We start from the raw sequence: 19,041 nt of genomic DNA, 5'->3' as shown, positions 1-19,041 counted from the left end.
GTACTGATCAAAGAGTGCATCATCGTAATTATGTTCAGTATATTAAATCAAGGTCAGTGACCTATGTTTCAAAAAGCATATCAAGAAAACTGGCAGAATTAAGTCTTATTTCAGTTAAGTTTTAAGCATCTGAGTACTTATGTAAAAGAGATAACTCTGGAATAAGTTTAGAAAGGAAATAAAAAAAACTATTTTGTATTTATTATCTGAATTGAGACAGTCTGAAATTTGGAAACTCAAGAATGCCTTAACAGCATTTTTAAATAGACAAGTTAAACAAGATCAGAGCACCAATAAGATATAGATATAAGATAATTTTTATATTAAAAATGCTGCTCCTTTGTTGACCTATAACTACAGACCAATCAGTGTCTATAGTTAGAAGCCAATAAAATCAAAAATGTAATAGAAATTATTATTGCTTCTCAATTTACTGATCATCTTTAAATAAATCATTTTGTACAACCAATGTAGATATGATTTAGGCCAAATCTTTCTATTAAACCAGTAATATTATTTCTTTAAAAATGTTAAAGGCTCATAAAGGTGGGCTTTTGTCCTAATGAATTTACATAGTTAAAACCATTTAAAAAAAAATTCATTGGCTGGCTTTTTTGTATAGTTTGTCAATTATATGAAATTGCTAAAAATGAAAAGTTCCAATCCAGTTCCCTGTGATTATCAAAAGGTGCCCCACCGGGCTCAATACTAGGTCCAATCCTCTTTCGCATGTATACCAATGATTTATCTTGTGAGTGTGGACCACTTGATATATTAATGTATGTAGACGATTGTTAGTTTTACTCAGGTCAACAAGCAGAAGATTCTGCAGGCAGGTTAACAGCTTTTTTGACAAAGGTTACTTGCTAGCTAAGCAGATCTTTTTACATCTACAAAATAACTGTATAATGCAGCTTTTCAAAAAGCCCTTTAAAGTGTCACATCAGTGAAAAGCTCTGGTCAGCTGATTTTAAGCACTTAGTATGCTGACATTGTTATTCCTTCCTATATAATGGCTTTCAGCCAGCCTTTCAGCTAACTTTGGCACATTTACATTTAACTTTATTATTTTATGATATTCCTTTTAAAATAAAGAAAAAAATGACATGTTAAATTGGACATGTCCTGTCCAGGGTGTACCCCGCCTCCCGCCCATAGACTGCTGGAAATAGGCACCAGCTTCCCCGCGACCCACTATGGAAGAAGCGGGATAGTAAATGACTGACTGACATTTTTTTATAGACACAATTTATTCAGAAGTTAAAGCCCTGCAAGAAAATGTGCTGAGATTATAACAAATGTAGCAAAAGGCAGTTCTATGTAGTGTGAGAGATGTATGTACCAAGTAGATGGTGGTTTCTTAGAGCCCAACAGTAGGCATAGAAACACTCTTCAAGTGCGCGTGGGAATGGGGCTTCAGGGGCCAGAGAGTAATCCACTGACAGGATGGGAACACCAAGTACCTGGGACCAGCTCTTCAAGTAAGGCTGTGCAAAATGATAAAAGCAGGGAGGTAAGAGGTTATTAGTAAAACAGAAACATAATGTATTAGTCAAATTTATTAAAACCACAGTGGTGGATTGGAGCCAGTGTTAAGACACAAGGATAAAAGGGACATTAAGTGTCCCTCTGAAGTAATTTTTCTGCTTTTTGGCTTACCGTATAGACAGAAGCAGGCCGAGAGGCGAGAGCTGCCCTCACAGTCCCCTCCATTTGCCATTTTTCTATAGTAATAAATGCAGCTACTGCCCTACTTTGAACAGTGTGAATAAAGCCAAGATGGTGCTGTAGATTTACAAGGAGGGTCTATAAAAACGACTAGAATGCCGAGTACTTCTCTTTATGCCTGCAATAGTCAGGTTGCGACAGTGCTTTTAGTCAAAGTGAAAGATTTTCACTCAAACTGCAAGGAAACATGAAGGTGTGTGCATGTTTGAATATCACACCACCAGCTTCTGATTTAGCATGAAAAAAAAAACCAGTCGTCAGCTCTGGTGTGTTTAAGCCTTAATCTGTCACGCTAAATCTTGGATCACAGCAACAGAAAAGTGAATGAGCTTGCAGAATGAGCACAGCTTTGATTTAGATGATGTGTGAATCAGCGAAAGGTGAGGATGAACATTTGAGAGCAACATTATTCACTGACTGGTGTGTGGCAAAGTTGTCAGCCAGGGCATCGCATCAACTGCCTGCAGAAAAAAAAAACAATAAAATGCTGTGCATGCACAACACATAGCCCAGTTCTTGCTGAGGTTGGATAGAGGCTGTTTAATTTTACATGACTTTGGAAACTCTTCACTTACAAACCCTTCTTAGGGTCCCAAAGAGGGAATTAATGAGAGCTCCAGCTCACTGCCAGACAGGGAGTGCTGTTAATCTGAAATCCTTTAATACTACTACCTAACACTTGATGCTCTACAAATTGCTAAATTTGCAGACATTACATCTATTCTTGGTCACAGCTTTACTGCACAATGAATCCACAACTGGTTCCTGCAGCAGAGGTCAAGCTCTGTGTTATGCTAGAGGACATAACAGGTATGTTGGGAAGGATACAAGGGAAAACATTTCGTTCTGATTCTCAACTCAATTGTCAAACTTTTCCTTTCTCAGCTCTCCTTTACGTGTCTTTCCATGAAGGATTCGGACAGCAGACGGCCAAAGGGGGGAGACAAGAAAAGACGGAAGGATGTGGTGCCAAAATGTGACAAAAAGAAAGGAGAAAAAGGATACCAAGTGAACATAGAGATTTTCTAAGATACTGGCAGGCCTGTTGTCAAGAAGAAAAAGAGTGAAGGAAAGTCTGACAAGTTTCCCATTAGGGCCTGGGGTAATTCTTTCTGTCCTAATTCAACATGACAGCCCGCCTCACCCTCACGATTGCTTCTCATCCACAAGTTACTATGCAGCTGCAGATCAACGATGCCACGTCCTTTGCAATTTCACAGAGCCTTGTTATGTAACAGCTGTTAGTAGCTAAAGACTGCAAACAGAAACAGATGGCCACATCGGCAAAGGATAAACAGGAAACAGGGGATCAAACCATCGGTAAGACAAGGTTCTCTTTCATTAAGATGAACCAAGCAAGTAATGCATGTGCTGCTCCTGCAGAGTTTCATATATTATAAACACATGCTTTGCCTAGAAATTAGGCATACTAAAACAACTTTTCTTAAATAAAAAGGTGCTAGACCCAGACATGAATGGGCTGGCTGTTGGTATCAAGGTATACCTAGAGTGTAAAGGTTAATATAGGAGAGTTTTCCAGGCTCTGATCTCATCACTCCATGCACATGCTGCTCACACATGTCCTGTAATGTCAAGTGCATCTCTACCGCCACCAAATGGATCTCCCACATGGCAGAGAGGATGGAGATCATCTGATGCTGAGAAAGGGGAGTCGCTCAAACAAGCAGGCAGCAGGAGTGCATGATACGCTGAATGAAGCAGGGTGTTTCACAGCTTTGTGAAGCATGTGGGAGATCACGTAAGAAGCAGGAGGATAGCCCAAGTTAAATGCCTGAAGTAGGTTGCAGTCATCACCCTATTAAGGGTTAAAGAAAAAAATGCTGGAGAACATGCAGGAATTTTCTCAAGCTTAAGGGAGAGCAGCATAGAGTACAGAACTGCCTGTTCCCTCCTGTTTGCTGCTCACAGCTGATTAACTGGCTGAAAGAAGGCTCCTAAACCAGAGGTGTCCGAATTTAGGCCGCAAGCTATTTAAGGCCCTCGGTATGGTTTTGTTTGAACTGCATTTCAAAAACGATAGAAATGTGTCCCGACAGCCCAGGCATTTGCCACACTGGGACAGCTTTATTACTTTTTAGTTAAAACTTTCTTAAAATAGAAACATATCTGATACAAGACGAAGTATTTATCTTTTATTAACAATCTGTTTGGCTTGGTTTTTAATTCCATAGTAAATAAGACCACAAACATCCAGGAACTTTTAATCAAAAGCAGACATTCATTGATTTTTTGCTAAATGCAGCATGTCCTGTCTCATTGCTGAGAACAGAAAGGAAAAATTAAAGAGAAAAGAGTCGACCTAAAAACTTTAAAAGTGTGTGAGACTCCGATGCTTTAGCTCTATGACATTTCTACAACACATAAATACAAAATAATTTGTTCATTTAATTAATATAGTGCATTCTTTGTTTATTGTTGGTCAGGTAAAGAAAAAAAAAATCACAACATACAAATGATTGTGTTTGATTAAAAAACACCATATTTTTTTGAACTGCATGTTTTGGCTTTACAGGTTTAAACCTCACTGTCCTGAACTTTTACCTCACTTACAAAAAAGACCAACTCAGCTGTTAGGAAATATTTCCAGTCACTAAAAACATCAACTGTCACGGTGTGAAAATTAAATAAGCGCCACTCGTCACTCTTATAAAGGTAACATTGTTACAAGTTACGAGCAGGATGTTTGCAAAGCAGCTGATTGCAGGCAGGCTATCTGAGCCGATAGAACAAACAGGATAATATCAGCTTGTTTAACTCCCAGTGGTATAATATGTAGCACAGAATTACAAAATTTAACATGTTTTCATTCTATATTCTGGTAATCTTTTGGTAATAGGACCAGGACTTTTTTTCCCTAAGGTTATCTTACTGTGAGAATCTGATACCGAGCCATGCCTTGTTTCCAGTCCTGAGCAGCTAAGATGAAGCCAACAACTGGAAGCACCAAAACGCACCACAAACAAAAGGGCAGTTCTGTGTGCACTTTGTCAGTAAGGAAAGCAAAGAGGGTGGTCAAAGTCTCAATTAAGTTTTCAAGGAATAATTACAACAATAATTAACTAAACAGCTCATTACATGCAGCACTAATGACAGGAAAAGACAGAATGACAACCAATTGCTCCTCTGCTGTCAAATTGTATCTGTCTCTTTAATTATGTGGGCTTCGATACAATTAAGTTTGACTAAACACTATTTAAGAAATTAAAGCTGAATTAGGCTGGATGACTGCTTTAATGATACCTGCTCAAATCTGGGAAAAATACCACCAGAGCAGATGGTCTGACAGGGAGCAATAATGCGGTACTCATTTAATGTCATCTCCTATTGCTGCATGTGACTTGCCTTTCAATTAGAATTATTATTACTAGATCAATGTGACGTGTTGAAATAATTTATAATTTAACAGTCAAGGCATTCCCCTCCTCTAGGAAATGACTTAACAGAATAAATAACTACTTCGCCATTTGCTTTTGAATTGAGGACAAATAATGTTTTAAAATTAAATTGTGTCATGATGGACTATCATCTCACCTCATGGGACTTTGAGGTCTGGGCCACAAATCCTCCCCCATGGAAGTGGATCAGAAGGCAGGGCGAAGAAGGGAGGCGCTTGGTTTTCAACCCCAGGGATAAAGAAATAGCGCCTCCCTCAGATCGAGTGAGAGATAGCAGAGTTTCACTGTCCTAGAAACAAAGAGAAAGGGATTGGATCAAAATTCAGAATGTATTTTGTGGTACACAAAATAACTGTATGCATAGTGTATGTGCTGCAAATAAAATCAAATTTCTAAGCTGGTATTTTCGCTGCTGGAGTTAGCAGCAGTGCTCCTCTGAGAGCTGGATTAGTTGGTAGTTCTGCAGCAGCTTGTTGCCAATCCATCCTGTGCCAGCAGAACTGCACAATAATTCCTATTTATCAACAGGAACAAACAGCAAGGACTTCTACTGGTGTAGGCTGGGATTCTGTTCAAATAAAAGGACACTGTTGTCTTGAGCATTATCACTGGCTTAAGATGTTTGTTTTAAGTCTTTCTGGTTTATTACCAGTGAAGGAAGAAAGAAGAACAAACTGGAATGGAGACAGGAGGTCCCCCGAATAAATTAGGAAGCAAGAAGTTCAGTTACATAATAAGTGATAAAAGTGATGGCAAAACTTGCTAATGATTCAAAGAGGAAACCTATGTGGTCTAAAAAAAAAACAATGGATGTAGAAAAAACAGCCATTTAGTACAAAACATAATAGTATGAATATATCTAAACTGAAAACATGCAGCGACCAATAGGTTTTAGCTTCATCTAGCTTTCCATTAACCAGCTACCCCACAGTATGATGCTGCCACCACCCTCCTTTACAGTGGGGATGGTGTGTTCAAGGGAGGATGTGCGTTTATTGTTCTGCCACATGTTGTGTTTTACATGTAGACCAAAAAGTTTTATTTTTGTATAACCTGACCAGAGCACCTTCATCCATATGCTTGCTGGGTTCCCTACATGGCTTGTCGCAGGCTTTGGAAAAGGAATTCTTAAGGCATTCTTTCATTAACTGCTTTCTTCTTCCAACTCTTCCATAAAGAGCCAGATATGTAGAGTGCCTAACTAACAGTTGTCCAGCATACAGATTGCCCCACCTAAGATGTGGATCTTTGCAGCTCCTCCAGAGATTACATTGGAGTCTTCGCTGCTTCCCTGATTAATGCTCTCCTTGGCCAGCGTGCCGGCTTAGGTGAATAACCATGCATTGGTAGGTTTACAGTTATGACTTCCTACTTCATTTTCTGGATGACGGTTTGAACGATGCTCTTTCAGATGTCCAACTCTTAGAATGTATTTTTTTAACATAACCCTGCTTTAAACAGCTCTAAATATTCAGTTTTAATTAAATTACACACAAGTGAACTACTTTTATAAATTACGTGTGATTTCTGAGGGCAACTGGTTGAACTAGATTTTATTTTGGGGCACCGATTTGTGTTGGTCCACAACATAAAATCCCAATAAAACACATGTAAGTTTGGTTTTGTACTAAAAGGATGCAAAAGGTTCAACCTCTTTGAATACTTTAACAAAGCTTTCTACTTAAAAAACAAGAGCTAGTCTAGTTTGGCCCAGAAGTCGACTTTATGAAGTTGTTTATTGACAATTTGAAGCATGTCACCATACTGAGAGTTTAAATACTGATTTAAGTACCTGTCCTTCCCGCAACTCATAAGAAATGAGTCTCATTTGAACAGGAGCAGTGCCGACATGTGCTGAAGGTGGAGCTATTGTCACAGACGCTCTGTGGTTGGCAGCTAGCGGAAGATCGAAGTGCACAGGGGGCACAGAAAGCGCTCTGTTCACCTTGACTTGAGTAGAGGTCATACTGGCAAGACTCTGGAGGAAATAAATAAATAAATAAATAAATAAATAAATAAATGATAGACAGACATGTAAGGTAGAAAAATGAAGACCAAGTTAAAAAGAAAGGTAGGTCACTGGAGAGGAAGAGAAACTGGATAAATAAATCATGAATAACACAAGATAAAATGAATTTCTTCCATTATTACTTTCGCCCTCTAGGCAAAAATGCAAAAAAAAGACAGAAAGGTGATCTTCCCAGGGAAATGTTTAATGTATAATAGATGATATATGTGATACAACTTTACAATTAAAATGAATAAAAAAAAAACACACACAGCCAATGTGCCAGTGTGCAGTAAAATCCCAGATATCACACATGGATTACAAATGTCTAACAAAGTGTCCAGGTGTGGAAATAAGAGGATACCCACCGACAGGACCTCAGTCTCTGTGATGTTCCAGAAGGCCTTCCAGAAATGCACATCCAGGTTCTGAGTGATCCGTTCATATTCTGCCCCTCTCAGCTCTGGGTCGATGGCGTACTTCCCTGAGGTAAAGAAAGAGCTGGCTGCCACACCTGGGAAAAGGAAGAAAGTGAACACAGTGAGGGAGGTATGCATGTGGATTCATGTGAAGGACAAAGCAGGACCAGAATATTGAGAGAAAGAGAGGGAGGAAAAAACTAAATAGGAATGAGCAAAAAAGAGGAAATTGAAAAATGTGACAAAAAAATAAAACAAAATACAGAAAAAGTCACTGATCGTGAAAGAAGAAAGGTAAAATACTGGAGGAAAGCAAACAAAAGTGTAACTAGAACGCAGCAAACATCAGAAATAGAGACAGCTGAAAAACTTGTTTTAATGACAGATTGGAAAAGAAGAAATAAATTTAATGCATCATGTACCTGCTTTTATTGTGACATTTACTGTCCATCATTTCAGGACAAAATGGGTAGTAAATAAAGGGATATACTGTACATGTGCATATCCCTATATTACAATCAAATTTTATCACACAGACTGATATATCTATTTCAAGCACATTACTTTCAAAATGTAAAAAAGGTCAAACTTGCAGCTAATGAAAACCCAATGTTTCTCAGAAAATTTGAATGTTATCTATGACCTAAAATAATGGATTTTTAAAACAAAAATTTAATTTTATTTCCTACATATTTATGGGGAGGGGTGCTAGTTTAATAGTTAAAGTTATTGACACCCTTCACAAAGAGGTGATTATATATATATATATATATATATATATATATACATACATACACACACACAATACAGACCAAAGGTTTGGACACACCTTCTCATTTAAAGAGTTTTCTTTATTTTCAGGACTATGAATATTGTAGCTTCACACTGAAGTCATCAAAACTATGAATTAACACATGTGGAATTATATACTGAACAAAAAAGTGTGAAACAACTGAAAATATGTCTATATTCTAGGTTCTTCAAAGTAGCCACCTTTTGCTTTGATTACTGCTCCGCACACTCTTGGCATTCTGTTGATGAGCTTCAAGAGGTAGTCACCTGAAATGGTTTTCACTTCACAGGTGTGCCCTGTCAGGTTTAATAAGTGGGATTTCAAGCCTTATAAATGGGGTTGGGACCATCAGTTGTGTTGTGCAGGAGGTGGATACAGTACACAGCTGATAGTCCTACTGAATAAACTGTTAGAATTTGTATTATGGCAAGAAAAAAGCAGCTAAGTAAAGAAAAACGAGTGGCCATCATTACTTTAAGAAATGAAGGTCAGTCAGTCCGAACAATTGGGAAAACTTTGAAAGTGTCCCCAAGTGCAGTCGCAAAAACCATCAAGCGCTACAAAGAAACTAGCTCACATGAGGACTGCCCCAGGAAAGGAAGACCAAGAGTCACCTCTGCTGCGGACGATAAGTTCATCCGAGTCACCAGCCTCAGAAATCGCAGGTTAACAGCAGCTCAGATTAGAGAACAGGTCAATGCCACACAGAGTTCTAGCAGCAGACACATCTCTAGAACAACTGTTAAGAGGAGACTGTGTGAATCAGGCCTTCATGGTAAAATAGCTGCTAGGAAACCACTGCTGAGGACAGGCAACAAGCAGAAGAGACTTGTTGTGCCTAAAGAACACAAGGAATGGACATTAGACCAATGGAAATGTGTGCTTTGGTCTGATGAGTCCAAGTTTGAGATCTTTGGTTCCAATCACCATGTCTTTGTGCGGTGCAGAAGAGGTGAACGGATGGACTCTACATGCCTGGTTCCCACCGTGAAGCACGGAGGAGGAGGTGTGATGGTGTGGGGGTGCTTTGCTGGTGACACTGTTGAGGATTTATTCAAAATTGAAGGCATACTGAACCAGCATGACTACCACAGCATCTTGCAGCGGCATGCTATTCCATCCGGTTTGCATTTAGTTGGACCATCATTTATTTTTCAACAGGACAATGACCCCAAACACACCTCCAGGCTGTGTAAGGGCTATTTGACTAAGAAGGAGAGTGATGGGGTGCTGCGCCAGATGACCTGGCCTCCACAGTCACTGGACCTGAACCCAGTCGAGATGGTTTGGGGTGAGCTGGACCGCAGAGTGAAGGCAAAAGGGCCAACAAGTGCTAAGCATCTCTGGAAAGTCCTTCAAGACTGTTGGAAAACCATTTCAGGTGACTACCTCTTGAAGCTCATCAACAGAATGCCAAGAGTGTGCGGAGCAGTAATCAAAGCAAAAGGTGGCTACTTTGAAGAACCTAGAATATAAGACATATTTTCAGTTGTTTCACACTTTTTTGTTCAGTATATAATTCCACATGTGTTAATTCATAGTTTTGATGCCTTCAGTGTGAAGCTACAATATCCAGTACCTGCTTTAATAATCACGTTATCACTGTTCCAGATTGGCTGGCAAACTCATTTGACCTCAACCCCTCAATCATCTATAGTTATTGTCAAGAGGAGGATGAGAGACACCACACCCAACAATACAGACAAGGTGAAGGCACCATGAAAGCAACCTGGGCTTCCTTAACCTCATTAGGTCAACAGACTGATTGCTTCCATGCCACGCTGCATTGATGAAGTAATGCAGTACTTCATGGAAAAGAAGCCCGTGCCAAGTAATGAGCGAATGTACTGCACTACTCTATAATTACAAACATTAGTGTATTCAAATTTTGAATGGTCTTATGTGAAATTCAAATTTTCTGAAAAACTAAATTTGGGGTTTTATAATCTGACAGCTAAAAATAAAGGAAATAAATACTTGAAAATCTGTATAACACGCATTTCATAATTAGAATTGAATTTCCATTAGCTTGAGAAATAAATGCTCTTTTTAATTATTTTATTTATTTATTAAGATACACTTGTAAATAACAGTCAGAGACAATCCAAATTTCTTGCAAATCAGATACGAAAACTTCTAATACTAAGCTTAGGGAATAAAAAAAACAAAAATACTCGGGATAAAAGAAGGTATGGTATAAATAAACAACTCAAGAGTAATGTCATAATGTCTTCCAAGTCAAAGAGGACCACAATGAAAAGGTTCCAATACACTCACCATATGGTGCAATACCTCCTGCGTCCACTGTGGTGCAGCAGAGAGCACAAGAAACCATCAGAGCGCGAGTTTTTTTAGTTAATTATTTATGTCTGTGTGTTTGTGTGTATAGCACAAGTTTGTATATGATTCAGTCTCTGCCCTTAACTGTGAGTGAATGTTCAAAACATTCTGAAATATACAAGAAACACACCAGTGAGCCCTTGAGTTTGCAAAAGGATGAAAGAGCATCTAAAATCCAAACACACAACATCAAAAAGGTACACTGTCAGGGGCCAAGGAGGACTGGAGCAGAGATGTGAGGATAAATGAAGATGGTGCTTGAATGAGAGCTGGATGAGGAGGCAATGCTGACCTATTCCTGACTGATGACGCTTATAGTTTTCTCCAAAGGCCACAAGGCCAATAGCGATGGTCTGAAGACATGGTCGGATGGCCGGGGTAAACTGGAGAGAGAAAGCAATCAAAAACAAGTACCAGTAATTTATATTCTAATCCTCCATTGGTAGAACTAAAGAAGGAGGCAGTGAGTGAACCTGCAATAATACAAATAAACTTCAGTTTTCACTTGGCTTTCCATGTTTTGGCTAATAGTTCAGCAACTACTTTACTCTAAAAGAGAACAAAACAAATCACTAAACAGGGACATCTACCATTTTTCTTTTTTCCTGCAGTTTTACACATCAGGATTTTTTATTTTTATTCATTTAGGATAAATATCAATATCCTAACGTATATCATAATCACAATGTTTTGGTAATGACTCCGTTTTGAATAGTTTTTTTAAAGTCTAATTAAAATTAAGCAGTCTCATCACCAAGGAGGCCCCTATAATTCATATTCTGCCCACTCCCCACCACTTCTCTCTCTTGTTTTCACATGCAAGTAACCATACCTGAAAGCCCAGGCAGCGGCCATAGAAACATCCTTTATGCATGGAGGCGTATTCGCGGATAAAGCTCTCGCTGAGCCCGCTTTCATCCTGGAAGAACAGGTTTCCGTGGCTGTTGTCATGTAGCATGCGCTGGGCCAGGTAAAGCAGGGCGCGCAGCTGACAGAGCGCATTGCAGTAGGCTTCCATCTCCCCCGCGTTGTGTGCTACCCGAAAGAAGATGCTGCGACGGTTGGCTGTGATGTAGCGCCCCTTGTGGATGATGTGGAGAAGACAGCAACGCACAACCTGAAAAAATAAGTATCGCAAGTCAAAACTTTAGCGATTATTTAAAAAAATAACTTTGAAAATACTTGAAAGGCAAAGCTTTAACATAATTAGAAGCAATCTTTCAGTATGTCTCTAAAACTTGTGCCCATCTAGAATGCAAAATGTTTGTGACTATCCTCAATTTTAAATTTTCTAGCCAAGGAATTTGACTAGGCCATTCTAACACATGGATAGGCTTTGATCTAAACCATTAACCTGTTGCTCTGGCTGTATGTTTAAGGTTGCTGTCCTGCACGAAGGTGAACCTCTGCCCCAGTGTTAAGTCTTTTGAAGCCTCTAACAGGTTTTCTTCATGGTTTGCCCTGTTTTCATCTGAATAAATCTTCCCATCAACTCTGATCAGCTTCCCTGTCCCGGCTGAAGAAAAGTGCCCTCCACCACGATGCTGCCACCATTATGTGCCGCCAGCGCATGGTGTGACAGATCAATGTGCAGTGCTAGTTTTCCTATGAGTAAACCTTTGGCATCTGATAAATTTCCACTGTGGTTTCATCTCAACAGATCATGTTTGCTGTGGATTTCACGCAATGGTTTTACGCTCTATAAAAAGGCAAGATCTGTGGAGTGCACAGCTAGTAGCTGCCCAGTCAAGAGATTCTTCCTCCTGAGCTGTGGATGTCCTCCAGAGTTAGTATGGACCTCTTGGCTGCTTCACTGTATAAGGCTCTCTCTTTGCCCAGTCTGTCAGTTTTAGGTGGATGGCCATGCCTCCAGCGCTCTGTGAGATATTCAAAAGCTTGTCCTTTATGGGTACAATTGCAGCCTATTTTCTATTGACATTACTTCTAAAATACATAAAAGTTTGTACTTGTAAGTTAACAAAGTATAAAGAAATTCAAGGTGTATGAATACTTTTGTGAGGTCCTGTGAACATGATAGAAAGTGTAGCAGAAGACCTGCAAAGATCAGAGGGATCATAAATGTGGAAATCAAGGGGCTTGAAAACAGAGCAGCATTCATTTGGCAAATGCATTTAGTTATAGTAAGCTGCACCGACTGAAGGTCATGATGTTTTATCGACAAGTGTCCATGATTAAAATACATTACAGTAGTAATTCAGCAGTCGAAGGATCCATCTGCCCCAATTTGCAACATAAAAATCAATCTCTGCAACAGATGTGCCGACCTTGAAACAAAGAAATACCAAGTCAAAGACGTAACAGTCAGTGGTTTTACACCAGGGGAGGCAATATTCATATGAATCTACTGCAGTGTTAAAAGTTTTCATCCTCCAAGCTGCACTAAGTTTGAAATAAGAAACAAGAATTTAGGATTTGAATCCTGCAGATAAAAGGACTTTAAAGCGTCACACATCTTACCTTGACGAGCGAGCGGTAGCCATTAGCAGGTATGTGTGGGTCAAAGTCAAAATGGTGATAAACGGCTGCGAAGCCAGAAATGACAGGTTCCAGATTGCGAGCATGGTCCTGGATCCGTTTCATGACCTCCACCAGCCGCTGGCCCGCATCACCCTGAGTCCCCTTGGTTCCGCCCGAGAAGAAAGTGACATTTTCTTCACACACGCTGTACAGGGCCTCAAACACTGCCTGGGAATCCATCACTGAGAAAAGTACACAAAAGGGCAGATAAAACAAAGGAGCCTTGTTGACCCCAATACTGTATCTAACTACGACATTTTTAGAAACTCTACTAAACAGACCAGCTTTATTAAATGGAAAACGTTCAACCTTATAGGTTTCTGTTGAGGTAAAACATGAGCCCATTAGCTTGATCTTGCAAGAACAGTGGGAGAACATCCAAGAGAAACACTACACCCACTGGGACGTCATCAGAATTATCCAATAAAATGTTCTTAGTCTGGATAACTAAGCTGATATCGCCTGATGTACAGAGACTCCTGGGCTGAAATGTGTTAAACAAGGCTTGAAATTAAACACTGTAAACCCAGGCTAAGCAGCTAAAATCCCCATAAGATCTGCATGAAACAGGAGAAGGCAGAGGCCCTCTGCCAACAAGACGCTGCTAAGAACAAACAGACTGGCCAGAAACCAGAAAAAAATAAGGTCCAAACATCCAAACACGCTCATTCATGTAAGAGTCGCAATGAGAGGCGTGCAGCTGACATCACACAGCTTGGTATGTTTATCAACCGTGCTCATATCTCTACGCTAATGGAGGACAATGATACAGTACTGTCTGTCCCTGTTGGAGTGTGTCCCTCTGTTGAGTTATCTGAGACGCCAGTTTCCATGCCAGCATTGGGAATTAGCTCACATTTGCTGTATAGGCTGAGAGACAGAAGTGAGACACGTAAAAGACGGCATCTCCCAAGCAAAGTCTGAACTTAGAGGAGAAACATCTAAGTATAGATGTAGATGGAAATTAGTTAAAAAGCACACAAAGACAAGCTATGTTGCCTTAAGTTATCAATAATCAAACCTCATATATATATATATATATATATATATATATATATATATACTTAAAACCTAGTATATATCCTTTAGATGTAATATTATACTTATAAATGCTATACAAAACAATTTTAAATTCATATCACATATTTTAGGTACAGAAAACCTAAAAAGCTTTCAAAGTAATAAATCTGAAAATGCATTTTTCAAAACAAACAAAAAAGGAGCTTTTTGAATGATGCCCAGTAAAACAGGAAGACACCGCCACATATGGATAGACATGCAGTTAAGCCAAAATTATTCACACCCCTGGCAGATTATTTTCTTACAATGTAGAAGTTTGTCTCCGACACAGACAAGGAGTATTGCTTTTGAAAAAACAGAAATCTCAGTATTTATTCACATTTTAACATAATTGGCATGTGAAAGATTATTTATACCCATCTCAATAATTAATCTAAGAGCCTTTGTTGGCATTATGTTGGCAACCAATTCCTTCTTATGATTGCTGATCATCTTTTTGCATGTTTCCACTGGTATTTTTATATTTTAGGATGAGCTCCCACTCTTTGAGGCTGGAAGGCCTACTTATCATCCTAATATTTAGCTCCCTCCAGAGATTCCCTATCAAATTCAAGTCAGGACTGTGACTGAGTCACTCTAAAACGTTAATATTACTTCCAGTCAGAAGAAACAGGCTGGTCAATTTAAAGGATTACTTCTAACTAGGGGTGAGCATTTATCATACTATTTATCATAATCGTGAAAAATGTCCTATGATTAGAATTTTGATTTATTGTGAAAACGAAAATTCGAATCAATGATGTGTGAAAACCCCAAAAACTGACAGTAGGGTTGGGACTGTATGTTTGCCACAGCTGGCTCCATGAGAGCAGGAAAAAATATCAATCAATCTGAAAATATGAATAAACGCAGTTACTGTTTGCAGGTTAGTAATAAAAATCACACTTCTTTATGAAACTGGGGTCCTGAAGAAGTCCATCTCAAAATAAGCATTTTTTTCCAGAACAGTATTTGTGTTCATGGCGCCTAAATAAAACCGCAAATACTTTTCTCCTAGCCCAAAGCTTCCGTGTGTATGAATGATTTTTGACATAACCATAGTGTCCGGATATCTCAAGGAGCACATTCTTTATCTGACAATAAAAAGGCCATCAACAGAAATATGGATCAGCAGCTACTGCTGATCAGGTTCTCAGTTTAAAACACTTTCAGGCTCGGGATTTTGAAACGACTGGAACTTTGGATTTATGGGGAGGCACCCACGGCATGCTACTGCACCCAGACATTATTCCTCCTCCTCACTGGATAAATACTCATAGAAATCTCCCCTTTACGAACTCAAATTTGGAGACTTTGCATTTGCTACTTTAGTCTTGGTGGATACAGCGTTACCCATTAACACCAGAGGTTGATGTTCCTGAGGTGACATAAGACCTTCTAAACCTCTGGCTGCGTTTTGACCTGCCTTGTGTTTGTTTTTGAGAACTACAAGCTTGAACACAGTTGAAAAAGGTAAAACAATGAAAGTAATAATATTTGGACCTGACAAAAAAGACAAGTAGATTTACGCAAATATCTTGAGTGACATGGGGGATATTTTGGAAGAAAAGAAAAAGTCTACTTACAAAGTAAAATGTTGTCTTGAGGCTGACATGAGTAATTGAACCATAATGCCCACAATTATTTACCTTTTCCTTCTGTTCATAACAACTTATTGAAGTAGCATATTTCAATTTGCTGGGAAAAAAAATAATATCCCCCTGACACCTGTAACAGGACATTAATCAAGATTAATCAAGACAACTTCCTATGAACTGGTGTTTGCTTTCCATTTTTCTTCTGGCAGCTTTTTAATATATTTCCAGAAAAAAAAAAACAACAATCCTTCCTGAGCCAGAAGAAGCAAACATTTAACTTATTTATTCCATTTGACTGTAGACAAAAAACCCAGCCTTCTGCTTGAATCTTATTAAAAATGCTGCAAATATCCCCATATTCAGAAAAGGTGCAACCAAAGCTAGGAATTTGTAAATGTACTTGGTTTGAGTTTAGACAAATGTCATCTTGAAACGTTTTGGGTGACTGCTGATGCTCATTGTTATGGAAAAAACATCAGGCAGACTATTCAGAAGCTTTCCAAGACATTAAGCTGCTGTCTCTATAACAGAGAGCAGTTGATGTGGAAAAGGGCCTTCATTTAGTATGATTTACTGTAATTGCTTAGAAGAAGTGGTTGCACAGCAGTTTCTAAGCACAAGTCTACAGGCTTAATTTGTATCTCACACCAGTCTCTCTGCAGATGTCAGCCGAGTAAAAAAACAGTCCAGCAAACCCTTTGACTCTAGCAGTTATCAGTGTCTGCTAACAGTGTGAAATGGCCCTAATCTGAACTAAATTGCACAAAAACCAAGAAAATGTTAATCAGTGAAATTTGTGAGGAGCTGTCCTGAGGGAAGTCACAGAGAAAAAACAGTTTGTTTTTTTTGGCCAAATTAATCGGAGAGTTTAGAGGACATCTGTTTCTGAGGAAGATTTCGGTTGTGAGGATAATTAGTTATTCGCTTGTACACAAATACAACTAAATCACTTTGGCATCACATTTTAACAGTTTGTTTTGGATTAATTTAACATCTATTCAGCAAACTGAAAAGATTTCTTTATGTAACGAAAGCTCATCCAGCGATTTCATGGAAAACTTCTCTACTACAGAAGTCCTATTGAGCTACTGCTATCATTTTAGACTCAGCCATTAAGATTAAACCTCGTAAACGTCAGTCTCAGCAGAGTTTAACATAAGATTTCAGATGACACCTTTGAGGTTTGAGTTACAGGAAGGGTTCTCCACTGGTTCTGTCAACACATTTTGATTCTATTTGTCTTTAAAATGACAACTCCAACGTTTTCTTTCTCTGGCTGTTGAACTTTAAAAACAGAAGCTTAGAAAAACACCCCGGCTCCAGACAGGAGTGAAATAACTCAGCATATTTTTGCTTAAAGTCTGAAATATACCACAGACACAGCAGGGGTGAGTTATCTTGGAGTTTCTATCGACTGATGTTATGCAAGCATTAGTCATATGAATTCATCACAGGGATCAATGACAAAATCCTATAACACTCAGAGCGGTTCAGTAGCGACAACAAACACGTGCATGGTTCCAGGAGTGCTGCTTCACCTCAGGACTTGAGCAGCAGCCTGAAGATTATCTATATATAGGTGTGAATGTATCATATCTGACAAAGAAAGTAAACAACACAATGCATTAGATCAGCATAAAGTGTAAATGCCAAGAACATCTATAGAAAAGCAATATTCTATTTGCATTCTCAGCAGGGTTGTCTTAGTGGATACAGAGACTGGTCCAATCAAAGAGTCACCCGAATGACACCACTGAAGTCATATGAGCTTGGGCCTGCAGCCAAAATACAAATTGCATAGCTTAATTAAAGCAGGGGGATGCAACTCTCTCATCACCTTTCTCCTCTGAGCATGGCCTGATGTTGACAGAGTAAGCCAGGGATGAACTTTACAAACCCAGATCAGCATAAGCTGCTCAGAAACTTAATAACAATGAAGTCGGCAGACATTACAACCCCATCTAAGTTCAGCGAGCATATCACATGCAAATACTATGCAAATGAAAAACAGTTAGGTGAGCCGCTACCATCTCATCAGAATGAAACAGACTTCATCTTTTTTTTTTGGAGATGATGCTTCAGAGAACACAAACGTGCCTGCCCTCATGCCAGAAGAGCTGTCAACCTACTCTCGTCTATTCGGAGAAGAAAAACATGACTCACCTCCTGGTCTTCTAAACTCTTTGGAGACTTCTGAAGCAATGCAGGTGGTCTGCTAATGAATTAAGTTTTCTCTTGCTCTTTAAATGACAGATGTGGTCACTGTAAGCCCACCAGAGCAACTTTTAAGTTGTAACTGGTCTCTCCGCATTAAAGATGAATGACAGTGGGCATTAATAAGTCATGTACAACAATCAACACCAGCAACATTACTGACAATGGCTCCTACGGGGACAAAAGACAGCTTGCTACTTACATAGAATACAAAATGACGGGAATGGATTAAAAAACTGAACAGCGTGAAGAGTGGGAGGAAAAAGTTAGAAATGTTTACCAGCATCTGAGGTCAAGGCTTTGTCCATGTCAGCCTCCTCTCTTCCATGAGAGCAAAGAAAGCATGAAAAAAAGAAAGCAAAGGTAAAGACGTTTTTGTTGTTGTTGTGAACTTGATGCTCCTTTGTCTTCACTGCGTGACTCTTTGGTTTTCTGGCCTGTCTGTATGAGGGAGTGCCATATTTCTACTTGGAAGCATCGTGGAGTCCTCCTCTATATTCTGTTAGTCCCACCCCTGCCATATTACGGGAAAAAAAACAGGAAATCTAGGAACAATCCCATTGCAGTTAACCATCTCCCCTGTGAAAAAGGGCTATATTGCCATTGGCTGGTCAGCTTGCAACAACCTGTGAACTTTAACTTTGTTGGCAAAACCTGAACACTGGCAGAGACACAGCAGCTAAGAAAGGAAAACAGCACTTCAAATGTCCAAATGTTTTTAATTAGATTTATGGAGTATTTTCAAAGGTCACTGACAGAAACAAGTGTAAACAAGTTAAGCTAGCGGTTATCAGGCAAAAGTAATCTTAGCCTTTGAGTTTTTGTTCACATTTTATCAAACTGCAACCACAAACTTCAAACTGTTATTGGGAAAATGTGTGATAGGCGAAGACTATGTAGCCAGAATAAAATGTTGAAGGAAAGCCAC

The 19,041-nt window shown here is 39.2% G+C and overlaps 1 protein-coding gene across 2 annotated transcripts in view; it reads right to left on the bottom strand.

The window, feature by feature from the left end:
* Nucleotides 1-19,041, bottom strand: part of lipeb (lipase, hormone-sensitive b) — a 34,219-nt gene that overhangs the window by 11,505 nt on the left and 3,673 nt on the right. The window contains exons 2-9 of one of the 2 annotated variants that reach the window (XM_047360921.1): nucleotides 13,183-13,424; nucleotides 11,537-11,821; nucleotides 10,997-11,087; nucleotides 10,642-10,668; nucleotides 7,521-7,666; nucleotides 6,937-7,122; nucleotides 5,281-5,433; nucleotides 1,343-1,487 (exon numbers count right to left, since the gene is read on the bottom strand). In XM_047360921.1, coding sequence (XP_047216877.1) covers nucleotides 1,343-1,487; nucleotides 5,281-5,433; nucleotides 6,937-7,122; nucleotides 7,521-7,666; nucleotides 10,642-10,668; nucleotides 10,997-11,087; nucleotides 11,537-11,821; nucleotides 13,183-13,424 — 1,275 coding nt within the window. The remainder of the gene's footprint in view (nucleotides 1-1,342; nucleotides 1,488-5,280; nucleotides 5,434-6,936; nucleotides 7,123-7,520; nucleotides 7,667-10,641; nucleotides 10,669-10,996; nucleotides 11,088-11,536; nucleotides 11,822-13,182; nucleotides 13,425-19,041) is intronic. The other variant, XM_047360922.1, reaches the window with a different exon arrangement.

The sequence above is a fragment of the Girardinichthys multiradiatus genome, chromosome 3 (assembly GCF_021462225.1).
Source record: "Girardinichthys multiradiatus isolate DD_20200921_A chromosome 3, DD_fGirMul_XY1, whole genome shotgun sequence".
Classification (NCBI taxonomy): Eukaryota; Metazoa; Chordata; class Actinopteri; order Cyprinodontiformes; family Goodeidae; genus Girardinichthys; species Girardinichthys multiradiatus.
The sequence above is the reverse complement of the archived record's forward strand: the minus strand, read 5'-3'. Positions and strand labels throughout refer to the sequence as shown.